Source organism: Amblyomma mixtum, chromosome 6 (genome assembly GCF_055824585.1).
Source record: "Amblyomma mixtum isolate Tamu chromosome 6, ASM5582458v1, whole genome shotgun sequence".
NCBI classification, from domain to species: domain Eukaryota; kingdom Metazoa; phylum Arthropoda; class Arachnida; order Ixodida; family Ixodidae; genus Amblyomma; species Amblyomma mixtum.
Window position 1 is genome coordinate 149827883 of NC_143017.1, and position 19359 is coordinate 149847241.

Here is a 19359-nt window from a genome sequence, read left to right on the forward strand (position 1 = left end):
TGCTCCAAAATGGCGATGTAGCTGCTCCATAATTTGTGTACGGGTGCTCTGAAAACTGCTCTAAGCCACGCCAGGAGCACCACTTGTGCTGTGACTCGACCTTATCAACTGAGGTGGAGGCCCCTCCCCAGGCGCCCTCGCCACAGCTGTTCACAGGCAACCGTCACCTCACTCTACCTCGCCTCATTGCAGGTAGGGTGATCGACATCCAAAAAAAAAAAACCGAATTATGTGTTTTGCCATTTGTTCTAGTCGCCCTTTGCCGGCATTTTTTGTTCCCGCTCTGTTTGCACTTGTGTATTTCATCGCCATTTTTTTTTCTTTTTGTGGCCAGTCCCCTGAGGCATGCTTAGCGTAGCATACCTAGCGCGGAAAAACTCAATCCTCACATTTTTTTTCTCTGCTTTTCGAGGGCAAGGGCAAGGGCTTTCCACGCGGTTCTCTCACCCGCTTGTTCGACATTCATTTATAATTTTTTTTTTGCTTTTCTTCCCCTGGCTACTGGATGGCTTCAAAATACGTGTGGAGCGCGTTTCGACAGGCTCCCCACCGGAAGATTATCAGGGCTCAGCATTGTTCCGGCCTTCGACATGATTGACATGAAAGGTCACCCCTCCCATTATCCGGCGTATCGATCATGTGGGACATGTAACGACCTTGCATATTGGAAGGATTCCAGCAAGCCGGGGCGTACTTTGGCTACGCATGTGCCGTTATCTAGCGCCGCTTGGGTGATACTGGAATGCGCTAAATTCTATGGGGCCTTTGGAAGCTCTGTTTCGCGCTGCCTGACTCCGAATCGCGCTCCATGTGTTTAGAGCCATGGGACGATGTACTAATTACGTTGTAGGTGACGTGCAGTCGACCACGTTGCTGTAGAATCCTTTTCCGTCGTTGCCAAGACCTGCGCGGTGGTCCCGACGTTCTGGAGCCGAGCGCGAGGGGGCGTAGTATGCGAATTCTCACCTTTAATAGAACTCAATACATTTGCGTCATTTCTCACTTATAACATTCGAGATTCCCGCTTTCGCTTAAAGTAATGGAAATCAGTATGTTTCGTTGCTATTGCCTACGTTTACGTTGCCCTGCGATTATTTTCGGCGTGTCCGTATTCCCCCGAATCGGCAGTGCAAGGGCAAGTCTGTATGTCCCACCGTTCTGCCCACCTGCTGAAGCTCTTTCTGTTCATTTTCCATGTAGCAGCGCGTGCGGACATGTGTCTGGCATAACTGAACGTCCGTGATGATAGAGAACATAAATCCCACATTCTGTGAGCGTCATGATCCACGTGTCGGAGTTTCGGCGCTAACATATCTTTCCTTGTTTTTTTCCTCACCGGCGTTTCATGAGCGTTTCCGCTTTTTTTTTTTTTTTTAATCTGCCGCCGCATCGCTACACACCGCCCTGGTATACCAGCCACGTAGCAGCTGGGTTTGGGCTTTTCGTCCGTGTCGTTCAGTGAACTATGTTTACTCCTGAAGCGATCGAAAAAACTTTTTGAAGTTCTGAGCATTGTCCATGCGTTTTGTGGAGGGAATGCATTTTGTTTTCACTGTTCGCGGTATACTCGGTGGCATTTCAAGCGCGTCGCGGCCGATGATAGCATCCTGTCTTTTGCCACTGGATTTCTTGCTGCGTACGAGCGCCGCGGTCCTGCGATATCGGGTCGGTACGCAGGAAGCGTTTCATACGTTGCCAGCGAATCGCCGTGTGGCGACACAGTTGTATCCTGTTCGCAGGGGGCCATGTTGATATTTGTTGAAAGCCTGCCACACGTGACGCTCGGTAATTTTCTTCCACGCGCCATTCGATTCCACCGACATGGTTGATTTTTGACGTTGACGACGTGTTTTCATGGACAGATTTCAGGTGTCGGGTTTGTCAAAGAACAAATCACACTGGAGGAATTTGTGCAGAAGAAAGTCCCACAGTAGAATCCTTTTCTTTAAGAGGGGTGAAAGGGGGGGGGGGGGGGGAGGGGGGGTTGGAGGTGGTGTTCTGTTACACTCCAGAAATTTCAATAATTTGAATTCAAAAGGGGATGAAAATATTTTAATTATATGGGCTTTGAATTGACACCAAGGGGCTCTGAGCAGTGGTTCGAATAAAGCGGAATTTCGAACTAACCGGATTCGAATTATTAAGCGCGAGTACAAACGCGTACAAAATCAGCAGATGAGTAATGACATCGATGAAATATAACCATAGAACAATAAACGCGACAAGTTATAATGCAGCGTAAAATTAAAGCGGCTCTGAAACAGCTTCTGAGGAGAGTGCATGAACTCCCACAATCTCTAAGTTGTCTTTTCTTGAATACCTGACCCGAGTAACACACTTCCTCACACATCAGAGAACCCAGAGTCGCGCTAAACCTGACGAGCCCTTTCCGGCGCCTCTTTCATCACGTTCCTCCGTATCCCTGTTAAGAGATGGCTATTGGTTACATTCTTTCTACAAACCCATTAGAAAAAAAATCTTACTGGAGGATATTCCAGTAGCGGCGTCCTTTAACATCGCAGGCATACCACGGCTTTTCAGTATAGTATCACATAATGCACTGTATGAACTGTCCCGACAACGGAGAGACGGAACTGGCGTCTGTTGCTGGACCTCTCAGCATCGGAACACGCCGCTGAGACTTGTACGGGTTTTATTGCTAGTGCCTTACTACTAAGGCGTCAGAAGATTGCTTTCTTGAAGCTCGTTTTGGAGCGCAGTTACTCTCGTAATTGCGATTTTAAACGGCGTCAGTACTAATCCGCCGTGCTGTTGAAATCCCACTTGCAAGCAAGGCGATGTCGTGAGCAAGAAACGGCGCGGTTTTCCTGAAAGTGCGCACCCTCATTGTGCAAGAACCACAGTGTGGCTAGATAGTGGGGAGGATAAGGCCTCGTTGTCTGCGGTAATTATCGGATAGTCCCGTGTGGCTTTCTATTGTGACTAATGCAGCTGCGTGGTGGCGTACGTGATCGCAATGGCTATATATATAACAAAAATTTGGAAGTGGCATGCAGGGGCAGCGTTCTGTCATCGCAGTGGTTATTGGTGATAGCGCTGCGACCCTGTCAATGACGCGCCCTCAATTGTTCGGCGTTATCGTGGTGGAAGCGGAATTAAGCCTAGTCTTTGGGCTCAGTCAAATGCCACAGTGGACATTGCGGATGTTTGCTCGATGTGTGATTGCGCTTGTTCGGGAATCGGGCTGCAGTCCACTGCGTTTACATTTTTTCTCCCAACCCTCTCCCGCGCCGATTCTCTCTCTCTGTCTTTGTCTCTTGTCACTCATTGTCTCTCATAACGTCACCTCAGTGGAACGCTTTATTCGCTTGCCTACCTATGGCCTTTGCACTTGATTGCCCGGGTAAACCGAAGCCGCGGCCTTGTGGTTGAGCATCCGCCTCGCATTCTGAGGTGCTTGGTTGGATCCAAGTGCCGCCGGGTACCCACCTGTTTTCTAATGGGTACAAGGTTCCCCAGGCGTGGAGCTTGGCCTCTCTGGGGTGAAATGCTTGGGATTAAGGTTTTGGACAAAAACCGTTGCGTTAACGGGTCAGTGATTCGTTCCACCGTCAAAAAACTTCAATTCGCGTCGTGCGGTATCACTCCCACTTTGGCTGGTTACACACGTTGCTTGATTTTTTTTTTTTACGGCTCCGCCGTGACGAATTACTACTTATTTCACGCAAACCTGCCAAGCGCTTTGATCGTTTTATTCAAGTAAATAGAGGTTCAAATATTTGAAAACACTTGCTTTGGGAGAGTCCGACTGTGAATACTACTGAAAAGACGAGATTCTTACGGCCGCAACCGAGCACGGCTACACGTGCTTTCCGCTGTGTATGCCGACGCTTTACCGCCCCAGTAATTACCAGGCATTCCCTCGCGCTTCGTTGACTGGGTGAGTGAGCATAGCTTCGACGAGAGCCGCTCTTGCGAAGTACAGACGACCGCACATATGGTGTCGCCGTAGAGGTTTCCTTTTACACTTGGCCGCAAGACAGCGTGCAGGCTTCAAGCGGTCCAGAAAGAAACGACGACGATCGCGCGGCATTTTTAATCTGGTAGAGTTCGTCATTGACGTTAACCTCCCGCCAGCGAGTTTCTTTTTTTTTTTCGTGAGCTCTTATGCTCTAAAAGCACCTGTAATTAGTGTATGAACAAGCCTGACGATTGCGAGCCAACCTTCGTTTCTTTTTCTTTTTTAAAATGTCCCATATCGGCATTGCTCATATCCACGGGACAGAGTCTCTCTCGCGGCACTCCGAGCACGCCTTCTGTGTATCGTGGGCCTCCTATAAAAGGAGGGGGGGGGGGGGGGGGACATTGCTGAGGCGCATGTGCGAATTCGAGGCCTCCACCTGAAAGGGGAGGCACCTGGCGCCGCGTGTCTGTCTGTGGTGGTGACAGGGCGTTGCGCGCGGCATTCGCCACGGCTGCTCGAGCCGTGCCATTGTCTCGCTGCGGCTGTCCGAGATAACGGCCACGTCGCCTCCTGAATTTAACGCGGCCGTTGGAGAGCCGCCTCGAGTGGGGGAACAAAAGAGCAGTGCGCCTCTGCTGCTGCGTCGGCGGCAGGGAACACGCACTGAATGACCCTCGTGCCTGCAGTGGCTTACTTGTCCGGCGGTTCTTGGATGCGTGCCCGGGGGAAAGAGCGGCCCTTAGGGCAGTTGCGACTGAAACTATCGAGCCTGGAGGTTTGAAAGGGCAGGGGGGGGGGGGGGGGGGGGGGCGAAGCATTGGGAATGGGAGGAAAATTGCGGGGACACTTTGGCAACTAAAGTGTTGAGCGGCAAAAGCAGAGGATACCGTGCCGGGACGACTTCCGGTGGATGCAACGTCACACCGTTCCTGTGGTTATATCGATAACCAAATTGTACATCTTTCGAGGATCTTAAGTGTTAATTACGCTTAATTACAAATTTTTTCCCTCGAATTTGACACAAAATGCGACGTTTGTCCGACCATTCTGTGACAATTTTCACTATGTCTTGACGACTTCAAGTGGATGCGACGTCACACCGTTCCAGTGGCTATATCGACGTCCGCGCTATTTCGACGCAGTTTTGACATTTTTGCCTATAATTAATTAACTAATTAATCCACAGTAATAAAACCCCGCTTCTAGGTTCATTTTTCCCTCCTCTATCTGAAGCAACCATTCGTTTTCTCCTATCTTTTTTAGTTACCGAGTTAACACGAGTTAAACGCTGCCAAAGGTGTGACACCCTCTGCTAACGGACGACAGTATGAGTCATTAAAGGCTTGCGCCGTGAACTAAGTCTTGGGCGGCATTCGTTCTGCTTACGCAGGAAGGAAAGTGTTCGAGTCGATACAGAGTTAAAGAGAGCGAGCTAAGGATGCAGCTTCCTCCCGTGTCCGCTGGCGGTCATACAAACGGCCTTTCAAGGTCATGAATTCTGCTTCATGGTAATCGAGCTCCCGACGGGTGGGTTGGCGTGGGTTGGACTTTCCTTTTGTGGCGACATGCCTGTCAGTGTAGACGCGGTGTTACTTCATCTCAGCGCCTCCAGAAGGCTGCGTCCACATCCGTGGCCTTCTTTACTGAGGGTGTGCGGCTCAGCATGTGGCGTGAGTAAGGGACGCAAATGTCAAGACAGCATGCTTTAGAAATGATCACCGCAGGTGGTACGTTCTTATTGGCCAGTAGGGATTCGCGTGACCCCGAGATGTTGGTGCACATCTCGGGCTGTATTAACAGCTCTTTCCTTGGCTCCTTCTCACACCACTGTGAAATAAAGACTGATTGATCCGATCGATTGGTTCATACTAAAGCTCACCTGATAGATCTACTGCGCAAAAGAGAAAAGCAGGTTAGAAGGCTGAAATTATTCCTCCTGTATGCCTAGGGGTACAGGACGGGACATTTTATTTTGTAGTCTTTTTGCCTGTCGCAGCATACCTTTTGTATGCTGACATTATTTACGAATGGCTTCCTGAAGCGACGTGCCTGCGTTGAGTGTTGGCCCATGCCCTCTGCGTGGCGCAGGGAAGCGGTTATGCTCTGTAGGTGCCGCTCCGTGGGCTGTCTGTCCGCTCCCCCATACCGGTACTTGCGTAACAGACAAGTCGCTCTCCCGGGTCTGTTTGTTTTATCTTTTATTCCGTGCATGCAGACTCACGGGGCTGTGACGTTTCGCTGAATCTTAGCGTTCCGTGTTTACCCTGGGCGCGCGCACTTGCAAACGTCCACATCAACAGAGCCCCGTCTCGTTGCATCACGAGGTTCGTTGGCGAAGGCCGCGGCCCGGCCTGCCTCTGGCCTCAGTCTTTCTGCGGTTCGCGTTATTGTTCTACTCCGATGGCCCCGAGGAGACTCCGCGGAAGGTCGCGTGTGCGCGCGCTTTCGAAGGTAGCCGTGGCCACAGAGATTGGTCGCGCCGGCGACTGCGTACGCGATTTGCGGGGCACGCCGGGTTTGGAACGGATCCCCGCGCACGTATTGATAGATACAGGCAGTATCTGGGCGGGCAGCGGCTTTCCTTCGTCGCCGTATTTAGGGTTCGATAAATTTTCTCGCGAACTTGAGTGGATAAGGAAGACGCGAGAAGGCCCAGTACGATAGGCTGCCTGGCCGAGTCAAGATGAAGAGCTCGTCGTGGATGTTGTATCTGAAAACTTTGGCATTTACGCATGCTGACCTATGGCGATGTTGTCCAGTGTTGGTGGGAAACTGACGCGCTCAGAGGGGCGGTAGAGATAAATATCGGAATTTTTTTTTTTTTTTTGCCTATGATGAGGCGGAATAGTTAGCGTGTTTGTTTACGTTTAGTACATTAGCAGAAAGAAACGATTGCAGCGAGCTTAAAGCACCGCAGCGGGCGTCGTTCTTATGTCTTGTATCGTGTCTGTTCACTTCTTGTGTCACGAAATTTTCATTAACAACGCACCGCGTCGCTTGTAACTGAACGCTAAAGAAATCATCCATTTGTGTCATCGTGCAGTCATGTAGGTGCAACAGTGCGGTTTGGCTGGCAGGAAGCTTTTCCTTTATACAAGTCAACTCTTGATAACTCGGAGGGGATTACAGATTTGTTCATATAAACCGGAAGTTAGAATTAACGAGAATCCGCTGTACCTGTTTAGCTGCATTCGGCTTTTCAAGCGAGGGTTGAAAGCGAACTTCGCGGATGTTGCTAATCCTGTTAAAACGCATCTTAGGCGTACGCAGTAGTTAGTGCCCGTGCGGTTTCCTCAAGGTCGCGCCCGCGTTCCGTCTTCTGAGTGTCTTCTCGCTTTATCGGTCTGGTTATAGATAAATGCGCATAATATAACCCACCTTACGATATATAACCCTTCGTAGATTACGAGGAAGGATTCGACTCAGTCGAAACCGCGGCAGCCATGGCATGAAAGCATTGTGCAACCAGGGAGAAGAAGAGGCGCACGTAAATGTACACGAAAATATCTGTAGCGGTTGTACAGCGACCACAGCCTTCACAGGGGAATTCGTAAAATACCAACGAGGAAGGAAGTCAAACAAGGAGATACGATCACTTCGGTACTGTTCACTGCGTGTTTACAGGAGATATTCAGATACTTGGACTGGGAGTAGTTTGGGATAATAGCTAATGGAGCATACCTTATAATCTCTGATTTGCTCTTGATATTGCCTTGCTGAGTGGGGTAGAACTGGATAGCATGATCGAGGACCCAGGCAGGCAAAGCGGTACAGTGGGTCTAAAAATTAATACGAAGAAATCTAACTGGAGTAATGCCCACCGCGGTGGCTCAGTGGTTACGGCGCTCGGCTGCTGGCCCGAAAGATGCGGGTTCGATCCCGGCCGCGGTGGCTAAATTTCGATGAAGGCGAAATTCTAGAGGCCCGTGTGCTGTGCGATGTCAGTGCACGTTAAAGAATCCCAGGTGGTCGAAATTTCCGGAGCCCTTTACTACGGCGTCCCTCATAGCCTCAGTTGCTTTGGGACGTTAAACCTCAATAAACCAATAAACCAACCAATAACTAGAGTAATGTTCAAAAGTCCCTGAAAGGAACAGCAGTTTCCCATAAACAGCGAAAATTTTTAATTGGTAAGGGGATACATCTACTTAGGGCAGGAAGTAACCGCGGACCCGCACAACGAGAATGAAATAATTAAGAAAATGAGAATTGGGGGAAGTGCATTTTTCAGGCACTCTCAGGGGGTGAAGAGCAGTGTACCAATGTCCATCAAGAGGAAAGTATACAGGGTGTTTCACCTAAGACTTTCTGCAATTTTTAAAAATAAGCTATTTGAATTAGATGCGCGCTTTTTCTGGCATAGCATTGTCAGTGGAGTAGTATATCATAATGCAGCTAAGCCGTGCTAACTAGCAGGCTTGTTAACCAATATTTATTAGTTAACTTTTAAACTATTACCGTAGGGCTCCTTAATTATTGAAAGGCATGTAGCCCACCGTAAGTAATGTCCATATCCGTTTTTAGAATTCCGAGAACGCGATTATCCTCGGCGCTGTGGCCCAACAAATTTTGGCTATTTCGACGAGTTAGGTTCACTGGAGAGGTTGCTTTGCCTGCAAGCTTCTCAAACCGCATGTATTTTGGCGCGATGTAGGCGAAATTTGTTGGGCCACAGCGCCGAGGATAATCACGTTCTCGAAATTCTAAAAACGGATATGGACATTACTTACGATGGGCTGCATGCCTCTCAATAATTAAGGAGCCCAACGGTAATAGTTTAAAAGTTAACTATTAAATATTGGTTAACAAGCCTGCTAGTTAGCACGTCTTAGTTGAATTATGATGTACTAAACCACTGACAATGCTATGCCAGAAAAAGCGAGCATCTAAATCAAATAGCTTATTTTAAAAAATTGCAGAAAGTCTTAGGTGAAACACCCTGTATAACAGCTGTGTCTTGCCGGTAAACAGGTATGGGGCAGAAACGTCGAGGCTAACGAAAAGGGTTGAACTTGATTCAGGAGAGCGCATATGCACCGAGCAATGGAAAGGAAAATGGTAGTTGTAACGTTAGCATGCAGTAAGCGAGCAGAGTGGGTCAGGGAACAAACTTGGATCAAAGATATCCTAGTCGAAATATAGACGAAATAGGCTTGGACAGGGCATGTAATGCGAATGCAATACAACCGATGGTCATTAAGGGTAACAGACTGGATTCCAAAAGAGGCAAGCGTACCAGGGGCATCGGAGGGTCAGGTGGGTGGATGACATTAGGAAGTTTGCAGGGATAATGTGGCCGCAGCTGGAACCAGGACAAGGTTAATTGGAGAGATATGGGAGAGGGATTTGCACTTCAGTGGGCGTAGTTAGGCTTATGATGATGTTGATGAACTTTGTTTTGTTCGCATCCCTTCGCTAAGCTTTAGGTGGTTGCGCGTGAATTGCGAATATCCGCAGCTGACGCAAAAGTAAGCAAGGGGGTGTAAATGTACGCCTGCGAAGGTTAAGGAAGCGAGGTGCGAATGAAAGGTGATGTAATTATCAAGCCGCGATGCCACGCCGCCGATCTTGTTCCCGCCGGGACTAATTGTCGCTAATTGTCGCCCGCCGCGCCCCCTGTGGGCCGACGTTCTCTCTAATACGATCGCCGTTGTTCTTCATCGGGGCTCCTGCGGGAGGGCCCCCCCGTCGGAGAGGGGGAAGGCTGTCCCGCGCAGCCTATCGGCTGCATTCGCGCGCTTTGCCACCTATTGTCTTTGCGCACGACCTATTGACGTGCTGGCTGATAAGCGTTTTGAAAAATGCTTTAAGCTGCGGCGCCAACGGCCTCTGCCGCTCACTCCTCCGCTGCTGCTCGCTGTGACGCTCTTCGTGCGATCTGCTGAGCTCGCTCGTCCTGCCATCTGGAATACGCCCGCCGAGCCGACGTGCCTCGTGGGGACTCCGCCAACCGTCGCCGGACTCTGTTCCTTTTCGGGTTTGATGGTTTGAGAGATGGCGTTTTTGTTGCTTGTTGCGCTCTTCTCTGCCCTTGCTGTGGTCGCGAACGAGCCCCATGTAACTGTGCAGCGTTTTTTGCTTTTCTTTTTTTGGCAGCCTTAGAAAGTCTTTGAGCGTGGGCTGCTCTCTTATCGCGTCGATATTTAGCGCGAAGTTTTTGTCTTAGCTGCGGTTTTGCCTTCGGCATGCTCTCGTTGAATCCCGGTGTAACACCGTGGTGTACTTTTGGCGCTTTGGAAAGAAATTCTCCTTAAGCGACGTGAAGTTCCTCAGCGCGGTTGTACAGCGTGTAAGGCTGGTATTGGGTTAATGGAGGGAATGAGGGGAGGAGGTGCTGTATGCTTCGTTTTGTGCTCTCAGCCAAATGCCAGGGATTTGAACGGAGGTAGGCGAAAGGGGAACTTATTTCAGCGCTCCAGGTCCGGGCCGTTGCCGGGTTGGTGAGGGTCGAGTTCAGGGCGGTACAGTGGCTTGCTAACACGTGGGTATCGGGATGATATCGGCCACCAAGGGCGGACGTGGTATTCTGGTTCCCTGGCCGTTTCGCCAAATCACCTACTTGCAACCCCAGTGGAGTCGTTGCTTGTAGGGTGATTGTTTATTTTATTTTATTTTTTAATTCAACGCATTTGCCATATTCAATTGCGCAGTGCCGGCCTTCGCACTGGAAGGTTTGTCACAACTGCCCGTACATTACTAACTGTTTCGAAATTAAAAAAAAAAATAATTGCTGAACCAGTTCAGTGATTGCCGGGAATTCGCGCGGAAAGAGAACTACGTGTCCTGGGGTCGCCGCTTTCTAATGGTTGGCAGGGGGGCGTTTGATAGAAGTGCGTTTTTCCCGAGGGTCCATGCAGCTGTACTCGCTTCCTGGCTGCCATCACTGGACGTTCCCGCCCTCCGTCCGGCGAGGCCGCCTTATCTGATGCGCCGCGCTCTGTGTGCCTCTGCGTGACGGTCTCTCTTTTTTCCCCTCTTCTTTTGTGCCAGGTATTGTCACCCGGCCGATAGCGAAGTGGCCTTGCGTATCACGCGGACGTGTTTGGCCTTTGCCAGCTCGCTGTGAGGCTTCGTAGCTGCGGGCATTGAGGAAGTTATGATGAGGGCAGTCGCTCTGGGCTTTGGGGAGGTGGCTTATTAAACCTGCACCGTGTAATGCGGCCTCTGCGATTCCTTTCCCCGCCCCCTGAGCGGATGAAGTAGGGGGTTATGAAGGGAAAGGTTTGGTGTGGCGAAACAAGTGCTCGGAGTAGGTCCTCTTTTTAGAGAACATCCAATGGAAGGCCTATGCACGCGAATCGCTTCGTTTGAGGTAGACGAACGTAGATGCAGACTGTACAGCTTCTCCAAAACGTTGTTCGAGCCCTCGTATTGCTCCTTCTTTTTTTTTGTTTCTATTTGGCTGACGCGCGCTCATTCCAGCTGTCCGTTAGTGCCGTGCTTTGATTGGCTTTTTGAGTCGGCGCTTGGGGGCGGCATTGGCACAATACGTGAGTCTAGGATGAGTGAGTGGCCGAGCTTGCAAAGGGGGAAAAAATATCCCTGAACTAGAACTAAGGGTCTTGTGGTGTGGGAAGTCGTGTGACTTTCTTTTTTCTTGCTCTCGATGGGGTGGATTGCGTTCGGTGGCCGTGACGAATTATACGTCGCCAGCCTTTGCTTGTTCATGCAGGTACATGTACAGAGAATGTGGAAAGGAAAATTTTACTGTCAGGCAAGCGAAAATTACTGCCTCACGTTTGAGTGGAAAGCTCTTATTCAATCCGAGCTGTCTTCGTCTAGAAGGAACTGTTCTTCTGCGGTGCTTGTCATGTTCGATGCACGTTTTTCATATTTCTTGTGCCTGCACGTGTAAAAGCTGGTTAACTGTTCGACCCTCCAGCGGGGCGTGTCCACTGACGAACGTGCACGTGGCTCGCGGTGGCGATCGCAGCGCCCCCTCACTGAACGACCTTTCTATCCGTAGTCCACCCTAGGGGCGTTTAGCTCCCGTAAAGCTCTGTAGCCAGTAACGGTGCCCATACTTAGATCCCTCTGCGATGTGGCAGAAGCGCGGCGACCGCGTCAACCGCCTCCCCGATAAGGGATTCGCACTCATCGGCGTGGCATCGCCGTCCGGTACGAGCGCGCTAATGTGAAGGAGGGGCGTTCCTCCAGCGTTCCCACGCGCTGAGCTGGCCAGCGGCTGATGCCACCCTCCACCCCGCGCGCAGACTTTGGCAGCGCGGCCAATCTCGCCGCCAGCCCCCCTCCACTTTGTTGGTTGTTTTTCTGCCCCGGAAGCGATTGGCGAGCGTTGGCTGCGCGCTTGTGCCCTGCGCTGGATCTCTGCGCATGTGTTTGCAGCGGGCGCCCGCCTTGGCCCGCTGGTCAAAGGAAGAGCTGATAAAACGCCGGCGTCGTGGTCGTCCGAGCGAGGGAGCGGCGCCATTGTCTTTGCTGCCCGGCGTTGCTAGGCTAGGGGGGGCCGAGCGCCGCTCGTTGTTCGGTTCGAGGAATTCCGTCGCTCGCGAGCTGTATGTGTGGTGCATTGAATGAAGCACCCTTTCTTTGGGTACAGTTAGGCGGGAGAATCTCGTCTACTAGCGCGAAAGGGGGGCTGGCGAATGTTTCTTTTTTTTTCCTTTATGGGTCGTGAGCCGTGCCTTGCGCTTAGTCTGTCTTCCCTTTTGGTGTCCTCCGGTATTCGTCGTAGTACACGCCCCAGAACTCGCACTCCCTTTGACTGTGAGCGCTCGTAAGTCGCGCATCGGCATGGTTATTACCTTCATCGGGATGCACCTTGAACCACAGCGATATGCGCCGTTCCGTTCTGTTGTACGTTGGTGGCTGTGCGTACCGGACGCCGTGCTGAAATGAGTGCATATGAACCCGGGATTTGCGGTCAAAGGTCGGCAGGCCCATGCTTGACGCTCCCTCTAAACTTCCGAATAAACCGCGCGTTTTTTTGAAGACGCCTTTTGTGTGTTCGGTGGCAACGCATTTGAAGCTCCAGAAAGTTCCATCAGACGAGCGTTGAGGGAGTTGGCGGTACCCGACTGAGTCGCGTGCTATGCGCGCTAGAAGCTTTTGCGCTGCCTTCGCGCTCTAGTATGAGTTACCGCTGTCATTAACGTTTGCGCGTTTTCTCTTTTTTTTTTTCTCTCTTCTTTACTCGTGGTTCGCAGGTGACAAGTTCCGGCTGGTGATCGCGACCACCCTTCGCGAAGACGGCTACCCCGATGACGGCGAGTATAACCCGGCCGACACGGGCCCGTCTCGAGCGGACAGCTTCGAGTACGTCATGTACGGCAAGATCTACCGCATCGAGGGAGACGACATCACGGGCGAGACCACTCGGCTGTAAGTACCGCGGCGGGCCGGAGGAGGGATGACTGCAAGGACCTCGGCTTCGTATCGCATCCCTTTTTTTCTGTGTTTTCACGACTCGTAATTTCCAAAACGTCTCAAGCACAGCCAGTGATTGCAGCACCGCCTTTCGGATTAGCATACAGAGCATTCATTCTAGGCCTGTCCTTGCGTGTGCTTTGAGGAAAGGATAGGTAAGGGCGCAATAGCTTTGTCACTTCTCGATCGGCGCCCACCTCAACCTCGCCATGAGGGGAGGGAGGAACGAGCGAAAGAAGGAAGAGAGAAAGCGGCAGCGTAGGGGAGGGGCCTAGAATAATTTCGAATACCTGGAGTCTTTAAAATGCACTAATATTTGAGTGAAGCAAGGTTGAAAAAGGAGTGGGGGGGGGGGGGGGGGGCATATATATAGGGGGGGTGAGCCTGTCACCTGAATGAGAACTGCTAAGGGGAGCGAATCACTATGCTCAGCCGCGTGTTCTTATTGTACTCGTAATTCTTAGAAATTAATTCCAAATTGTTACCATTTCACAGGCGCGACTCTTAATTTCCAAGGGACGTATCTTTAGATTGGCTGTTCTGCATGAAACAAGGAGTTTTGCTAGGCTCCTGTCTTATTTATCTGCCGTTTGCAGGAATGTTTCGAATATAAAGGTACTGCACAGTGCCCGTAACATATACTAATGACACTTAAATCGAGTCATTAAGTAGTGGCAAGTAATCAAACTCACTCTAACTGGGTCACGGTATGTGGCGCAGGTACTGTACAGGTGCAGCCTCAGGTTGTTGCAGAAATTTTCGAGTTAAAAAGAGAGAGAGAGAAAAAAAAAGATTTCAAATGTTGCTGTCGTGGAAAAAAAAAATGTAGGTGTCCCTCCCTCTTGGGAAAGAGGTACATCTTTTTTACCAAGAGCCTCAAATTGCTTGTTCAATTAAAAGGGGGATTCCAAGCTATAGTTAGAACCTAGTGACAATTACAGTAGAACGCTTGACGAGAATTGAATGAAGCAATGCGTCTGTAGTAGATACATACGCATTCTATCCTTGCTTCCTGTCAAGTTTATTTATTTTTTCATTTACAAAATCTGCTGTGTTATCGTGAGACATTGCAGGATGTTGTACTGTTTTTAATACAAACTAAATAAGGTATAAATAGCCTACAATTATTTAGAACATCATATGTTTCAGCAGCTGCACAATGAACTCTTCAATTGGTAACGAGCGAAGCGAACCGTACAACCTATTCCAAATTTAAACTGTTAGTTCTGGGTAGAGAATGCATTGCGCAGCTAGCGGCTCGTTCGGAGATGGGAAGGGGGGCCGGGGGAGGGGGAATTTTTTTGGTTGCATTGTTGTTTATTACCGTGAGAGCGAAAAAAAAAAAAACACGGTGACCTATGAGGAAGACGACAACAGCTGTGCAACAATGGGGCATCTGCGCTGCGGAGAAGCCGCATCGTGCCCTGCTCGACAGTGTACCACCCTGGGTTCCCACTTGCATTTGACTCGTGTGAACACAGCTGGTGGTATATCAGTCGAACTGTGCAGCCAACCACTCACGTCGCCTTACGTCGATGCCCCCGACGAAGGTGAGTTTCCCTGCCTTTTTTTTTTCTTCGCTACTTGTTTTTAGCGCAATTTTCCCCTCTCTCTCGAGCAGTCTGTTTGTATCACTCTTGTGCGAGTGAAGCCCTCGACGAAATACTTGTTCACGACGTGATAGAGCCAGGGAGCTTTTGCTCAGGCGTAGACATTACGGGGTTTTGCAGGTGACCACTCGGTAAAGCGCGACGACTCGGAAACCTACGTTCTCAACAACTGTCGTCATGTCGTCACTATTTGTGCGTGTATCGCTTCACGTTGTTTTAGTCGTTCGTTTTCGTCGTACGTTTTACTGCCGGCTTTAATGTACGCCTGCGCTGCTTTAACTGGCGTTCGCAGCGATTTTGCTTTTGGTGATGTTTTTCCTCCTTATTTGTGCGTCTCGACGCCTACCGCTCTTCGCTACTTGTCGAGTCGTTCATGCTTAATTTTCCGTGAAAGACGCGCCTTCACCTTCTTCGTACGTTCGCGCATGTGTGTGTATGTTTCAGAAGCCATTAACGCGCCTCAGCTGCCCTAGTAGTAGCGCCACTTTCCGAAGCCCGACTCTCCGCTCGTTTCTGCGTCCTTGGAGGTAGGCCTCCTATAGCCCGCCGGAGTTGTGCAGGAAAAGTGGATGTCGGTGGGCAAAAACAGTTTTGTGCGAGTTATCGTTCAGCTTTGCCGGACTCCTCGGAGATATTCGAGAATCGATTAGAGCTCTTCATGTACTTCATGTAAGCCTTGGGAGGGGGGGGGGGGGGGGGGGGGGGTGGTCTTTTTGAACACACTTCGCACTGCTCCCTGATTCGTCGGACAGCTGCAGCCCTTAGCATCGCGGGGCCCTAGAGCGGGCTCGTGAAATTCCGCGGGATAGCTGCTCGCCGAGCATAATGCCATGCGCATGTTTGCGTCTCGCACAGCCAAGCGAAGGAGGCTGCTTGCAGTTTGTAAACGGGATTTTCTCATTGTGTAGCATCAACTGTTTTGAGGAAACAGGAGAGGTTTAATGTATAGTAATGCTCCTTAAAGCAGCTGGTTTCCGTTGCCGCATGGTGTGCTCGAACTATAGCGACATTATTATGTAAAAATTTATCAAGAAATTTGCGAGTGATGGGAAAAAATATTAGCGTAAGGCATCCAGCCTCTTGCTAGTCACGCCCCCGTCTCCTTACCCCCTCGATTTTCGCAGTTGATTATTCATTGTATTCGACTGTCGATAACGAGAACTCGAAGGGGACCGATCATTTGTTCGAATTTTGTTAGGTTGCAGTTTATATGAGCTTTTATTTTTAACATTTCTGATGCTGAGGAAATCAAAGTGTCAGCTCGAATAAACCGGAACTTCGAATTAAGTCAGTTTGGCTGATTAACACGAAATCCCACTGTATTGAGTTGTAGACTTACTTCTGGACTTTCCGGCTTTTCTGTGTTTTGTCTCCTCTGTGTCCTTAGTGGTGTATAAGTGTTCGCGAGCTCCCTGCGGTTGGGCGCGCTCGCGCGCGCTTAGCGACGAGGCTGGCTGCATCGATTCCCTCTCCCGGGGCCCAGATGTAGCGGTTTTCTCTCCGGCCGTCCCCTAGGCGACCAGCGCTCGCTTTTAGTGCGCGCTCGTTGGCGCGGATCTGCGAAAGCCGTGTGGTCGCCCGCCGTGCCGCTCAGGCGTCTCCTGTGCCACGGGCCGCCCTCGTTAACGCCCATTACTCTAATGCAGGCGCAGCTGTGATTATTTCCTTCGCCGACGCTGAGCATGCACCGGGTCAATACGCGCCCGGCTCGCGATACTCCGTCGCGCGCACTCGCCATGCTGATAAAACTCCTTCGATGCGGGAGTATGTGCTCGAGGTTGTGGCCGCATTCGCTGAGCTGAGAGACAGCTGGCAGAGGTGGAAAAACGTTTAGCCTCAGAGGCGGATAAAAGGAGTAAGGGTGAGGGGCGTTTCCCTCCTCCCTGAAAACGAGAAATTTTTAATTGGGAACCCGCACTGAGCCCTCTCCCCCCCCCCCCCCCCCCCCCCTCCCTACCCTCTTCTCAGCACCCGAACGCAGTTACAAGCGAGCCACCTTGGCGGGTCCCTTGACTGGTGTTTTAAGCTAATAGCGAGCGTACTGTCAGTAACGTCAGGTCCTCTAAACTTAGCGGGGAGGCATTACAGCTTATACATTGCACTCTTGAGAATTCTGTCCGTTCCCTAGTGTCCATGCGCGACGACCCGCCGACAACGTGCGGCGAATCGTCACCCTGCAGTGACGCGAAGAATCAAGCGAGGGATGGCGATTCGAGCGGATCAAGAACAACGCAGCGTGTGTGTCAGTGTGCGGTATAGGGCGTTCGGGCTTGTGGGGTGAAGCGGCTCGTTTGTTAGAACAAATGATCTTTCTCCCTTTCTGCGAGCGCCTACGGCAGTCTCAGTGTTCCTCTTCTTCTTACCTCAAAAAAGTCTGCGGGGAAGCAGGAACCGTCCCGCATGCGTCCGAGTATCATGTGACGCAGGTTACCCGACCGTTTCCGAGAAAGTTCAGCGTCACTTATGCGCCACCGACTATCGCTCTGAAAAAGAGCCTCGAGTGTGGAAAGAAAGTAGCGTCCGAGCAGGAGACCTCGGAGGGAGAACGGCGGGGAGTCTGCACTCCTCATTCGTCTCCTTGTCAGTGGAGTGGTTTTTATGTCGACCGGGGCCTTCGTATTCCTCTCGTTGCCCCGTCTTCTGAGGGTCCCGTTGAGCGCGCGCTCGGGGCTTGGGAGAGGAAAGGGAAACAGCGCACGAGGCCCGAACTCCGGCCGGGAAATGCCGCGCGCGCCTGTAAAACTCATTCGTGGCGGTGGTGTGTGTCTGTGCGTGCGTCCGTGAGTTTGTGTCTACGAGGAGAAAGAGAGGGGAGGAGAGAGACGTTGTCCGAAATAGATGCTGCTGTCGCGTCGCTGTTGCTGCCGCCGCGAGTGCCGCGGAACGCGTGCTCCCGGCCTCTTCGTCGTCTTGGGGGACCGCGGGTGCTCAGAGGGCCTGGAGCCAACGCGGAATCGCCCTCCTCCGCGGTCTTCTCTCTTTTACTGCGCCGTTGCGGGCTTCGCCGGAGCGCTGCGATGCACGCCGGAAGTTCGACGAAAGGCAGCGGCATCGCTACTGGGAATAGGCATTACGGGCCCACGTTTTGCGCCACGGGAAGTCAGCCGCTTGCAGTGATCCTCTTTCTTTTGCTGGCTGTTTTAAACGTTTCGTTCGGGTTGCATTCCCCCATTTTCCCTCTCTATTTCTCATCCTTACGCATATGATACTAGCCTTTCGGTCAAGGAGATTTATATGCCATAGCTTTTGTTCGTCTCCATGTGTGCTGTTAGCTTTCGTGCGTTGTTTGGCCGTCTCATCTGCCAAAGTCTGTCTGAGCGTTGCTGGTGTCCTTTTCTCTTCAGCTCTTGAGTGAGTCCCGTTGATAACTGTCCTTGGTGTGCGCCTTGTTCCACCGCTGTGTCCATTCCTCACGATTTTCTCCCGTCCACCGTTGTGTGTCGCCACCGATGTTTTTTTTCTATCTCTATTTTGCTTTTTCTTTTGCTCTCTATCGTTTATCGTTGCTGTATAACTGCGGTGTGCACGTTTCCGACTAAGGCTCTGAAAAAGAAAAAAAAAAAGGCCGAAAGTGGTGGTGGCTCTCTGGCGGCGGCGGTTCCCTCGACCGGAACCACCCCTGTACGGGGCGTGGGTCCTTGCCGTGCATGCCAAGTGAGCGGCGGCACTGTAGCGGCCCAGTACCACCACCACCGCCGCCGTCGTGCGGCGCAAAACCGCACGTACGACGGACCGGCCGGCTCGCCGGCCCGCGAAATCTGTCTCTCGTTTTGCTTTCTTTTGTTTTACTCTATCTGGATTTTCGCTGCTCTCCCCCTCGTCTCACGCCGTGCTCAAACTCCATTTGTCCTCTCCTCTTCCTTCTCCACCTCTTCCTCGTGCTTCGGCTAATTCTTTTCTTCGCTCTTTTTCTCGTCGGCAGCTCTCCGGCAGCACAGAGCAGCACGCTACTTTGTGCCTGCGTCATTGTTTTTGGCCCGCGAGGAGTACGTGAGCTGAAGGGGGTGGAGGGAGAAAGAAGGGCGTTTTTTCGGAAGTGGCGAGGAAAGGGCGTGCTTGGCTTGCGCGCTGCTCTCTCTCTCTCTCTCTCCTGCACTCTTCTCTTTCGTGGACGAGCGTTTGGCGGTAAAGGGGGTAAGCGGAGGGAGGGGGATGGGGGGGGGGGGGGGGTGCTTGGCGTAAGGCGACCCCGCGCCGCTGCTGCCTGCCGGCGGTCGGCCGTTTTGTGTCGCGCTCGGGCCGCCCGGTCGTGCGTCTCGGGCCGGAGCCGCCGCCGGCGTCGTTCTGTTGTGTGTGTGTGTGTGTGCGCGCGCGCTCGCTCGCCACTGCGGCGACACAGCCGCCCCTCCACGCTTTGCACGTCGTGGTTGTGCCAAACCGTCGCCCGCTATGCGGAGAAATGGGTTTGCCGCGGCTGCTTCTCGCTGTTTTCCCTGC

At 51.5% G+C, this 19359-nt stretch overlaps 1 protein-coding gene across 1 annotated transcript in view; it reads left to right on the forward strand.

The window, feature by feature from the left end:
* The window catches only part of Polr2H (DNA-directed RNA polymerases I, II, and III subunit Rpb8), a 136942-nt gene that overhangs the window by 87758 nt on the left and 29825 nt on the right, over positions 1–19359 (forward strand). The window contains exon 3 of the mRNA XM_089549596.1: positions 13093–13267. Within this exon, the coding sequence (XP_089405722.1) occupies positions 13093–13267 (175 nt within the window). The remainder of the gene's footprint in view (positions 1–13092; positions 13268–19359) is intronic.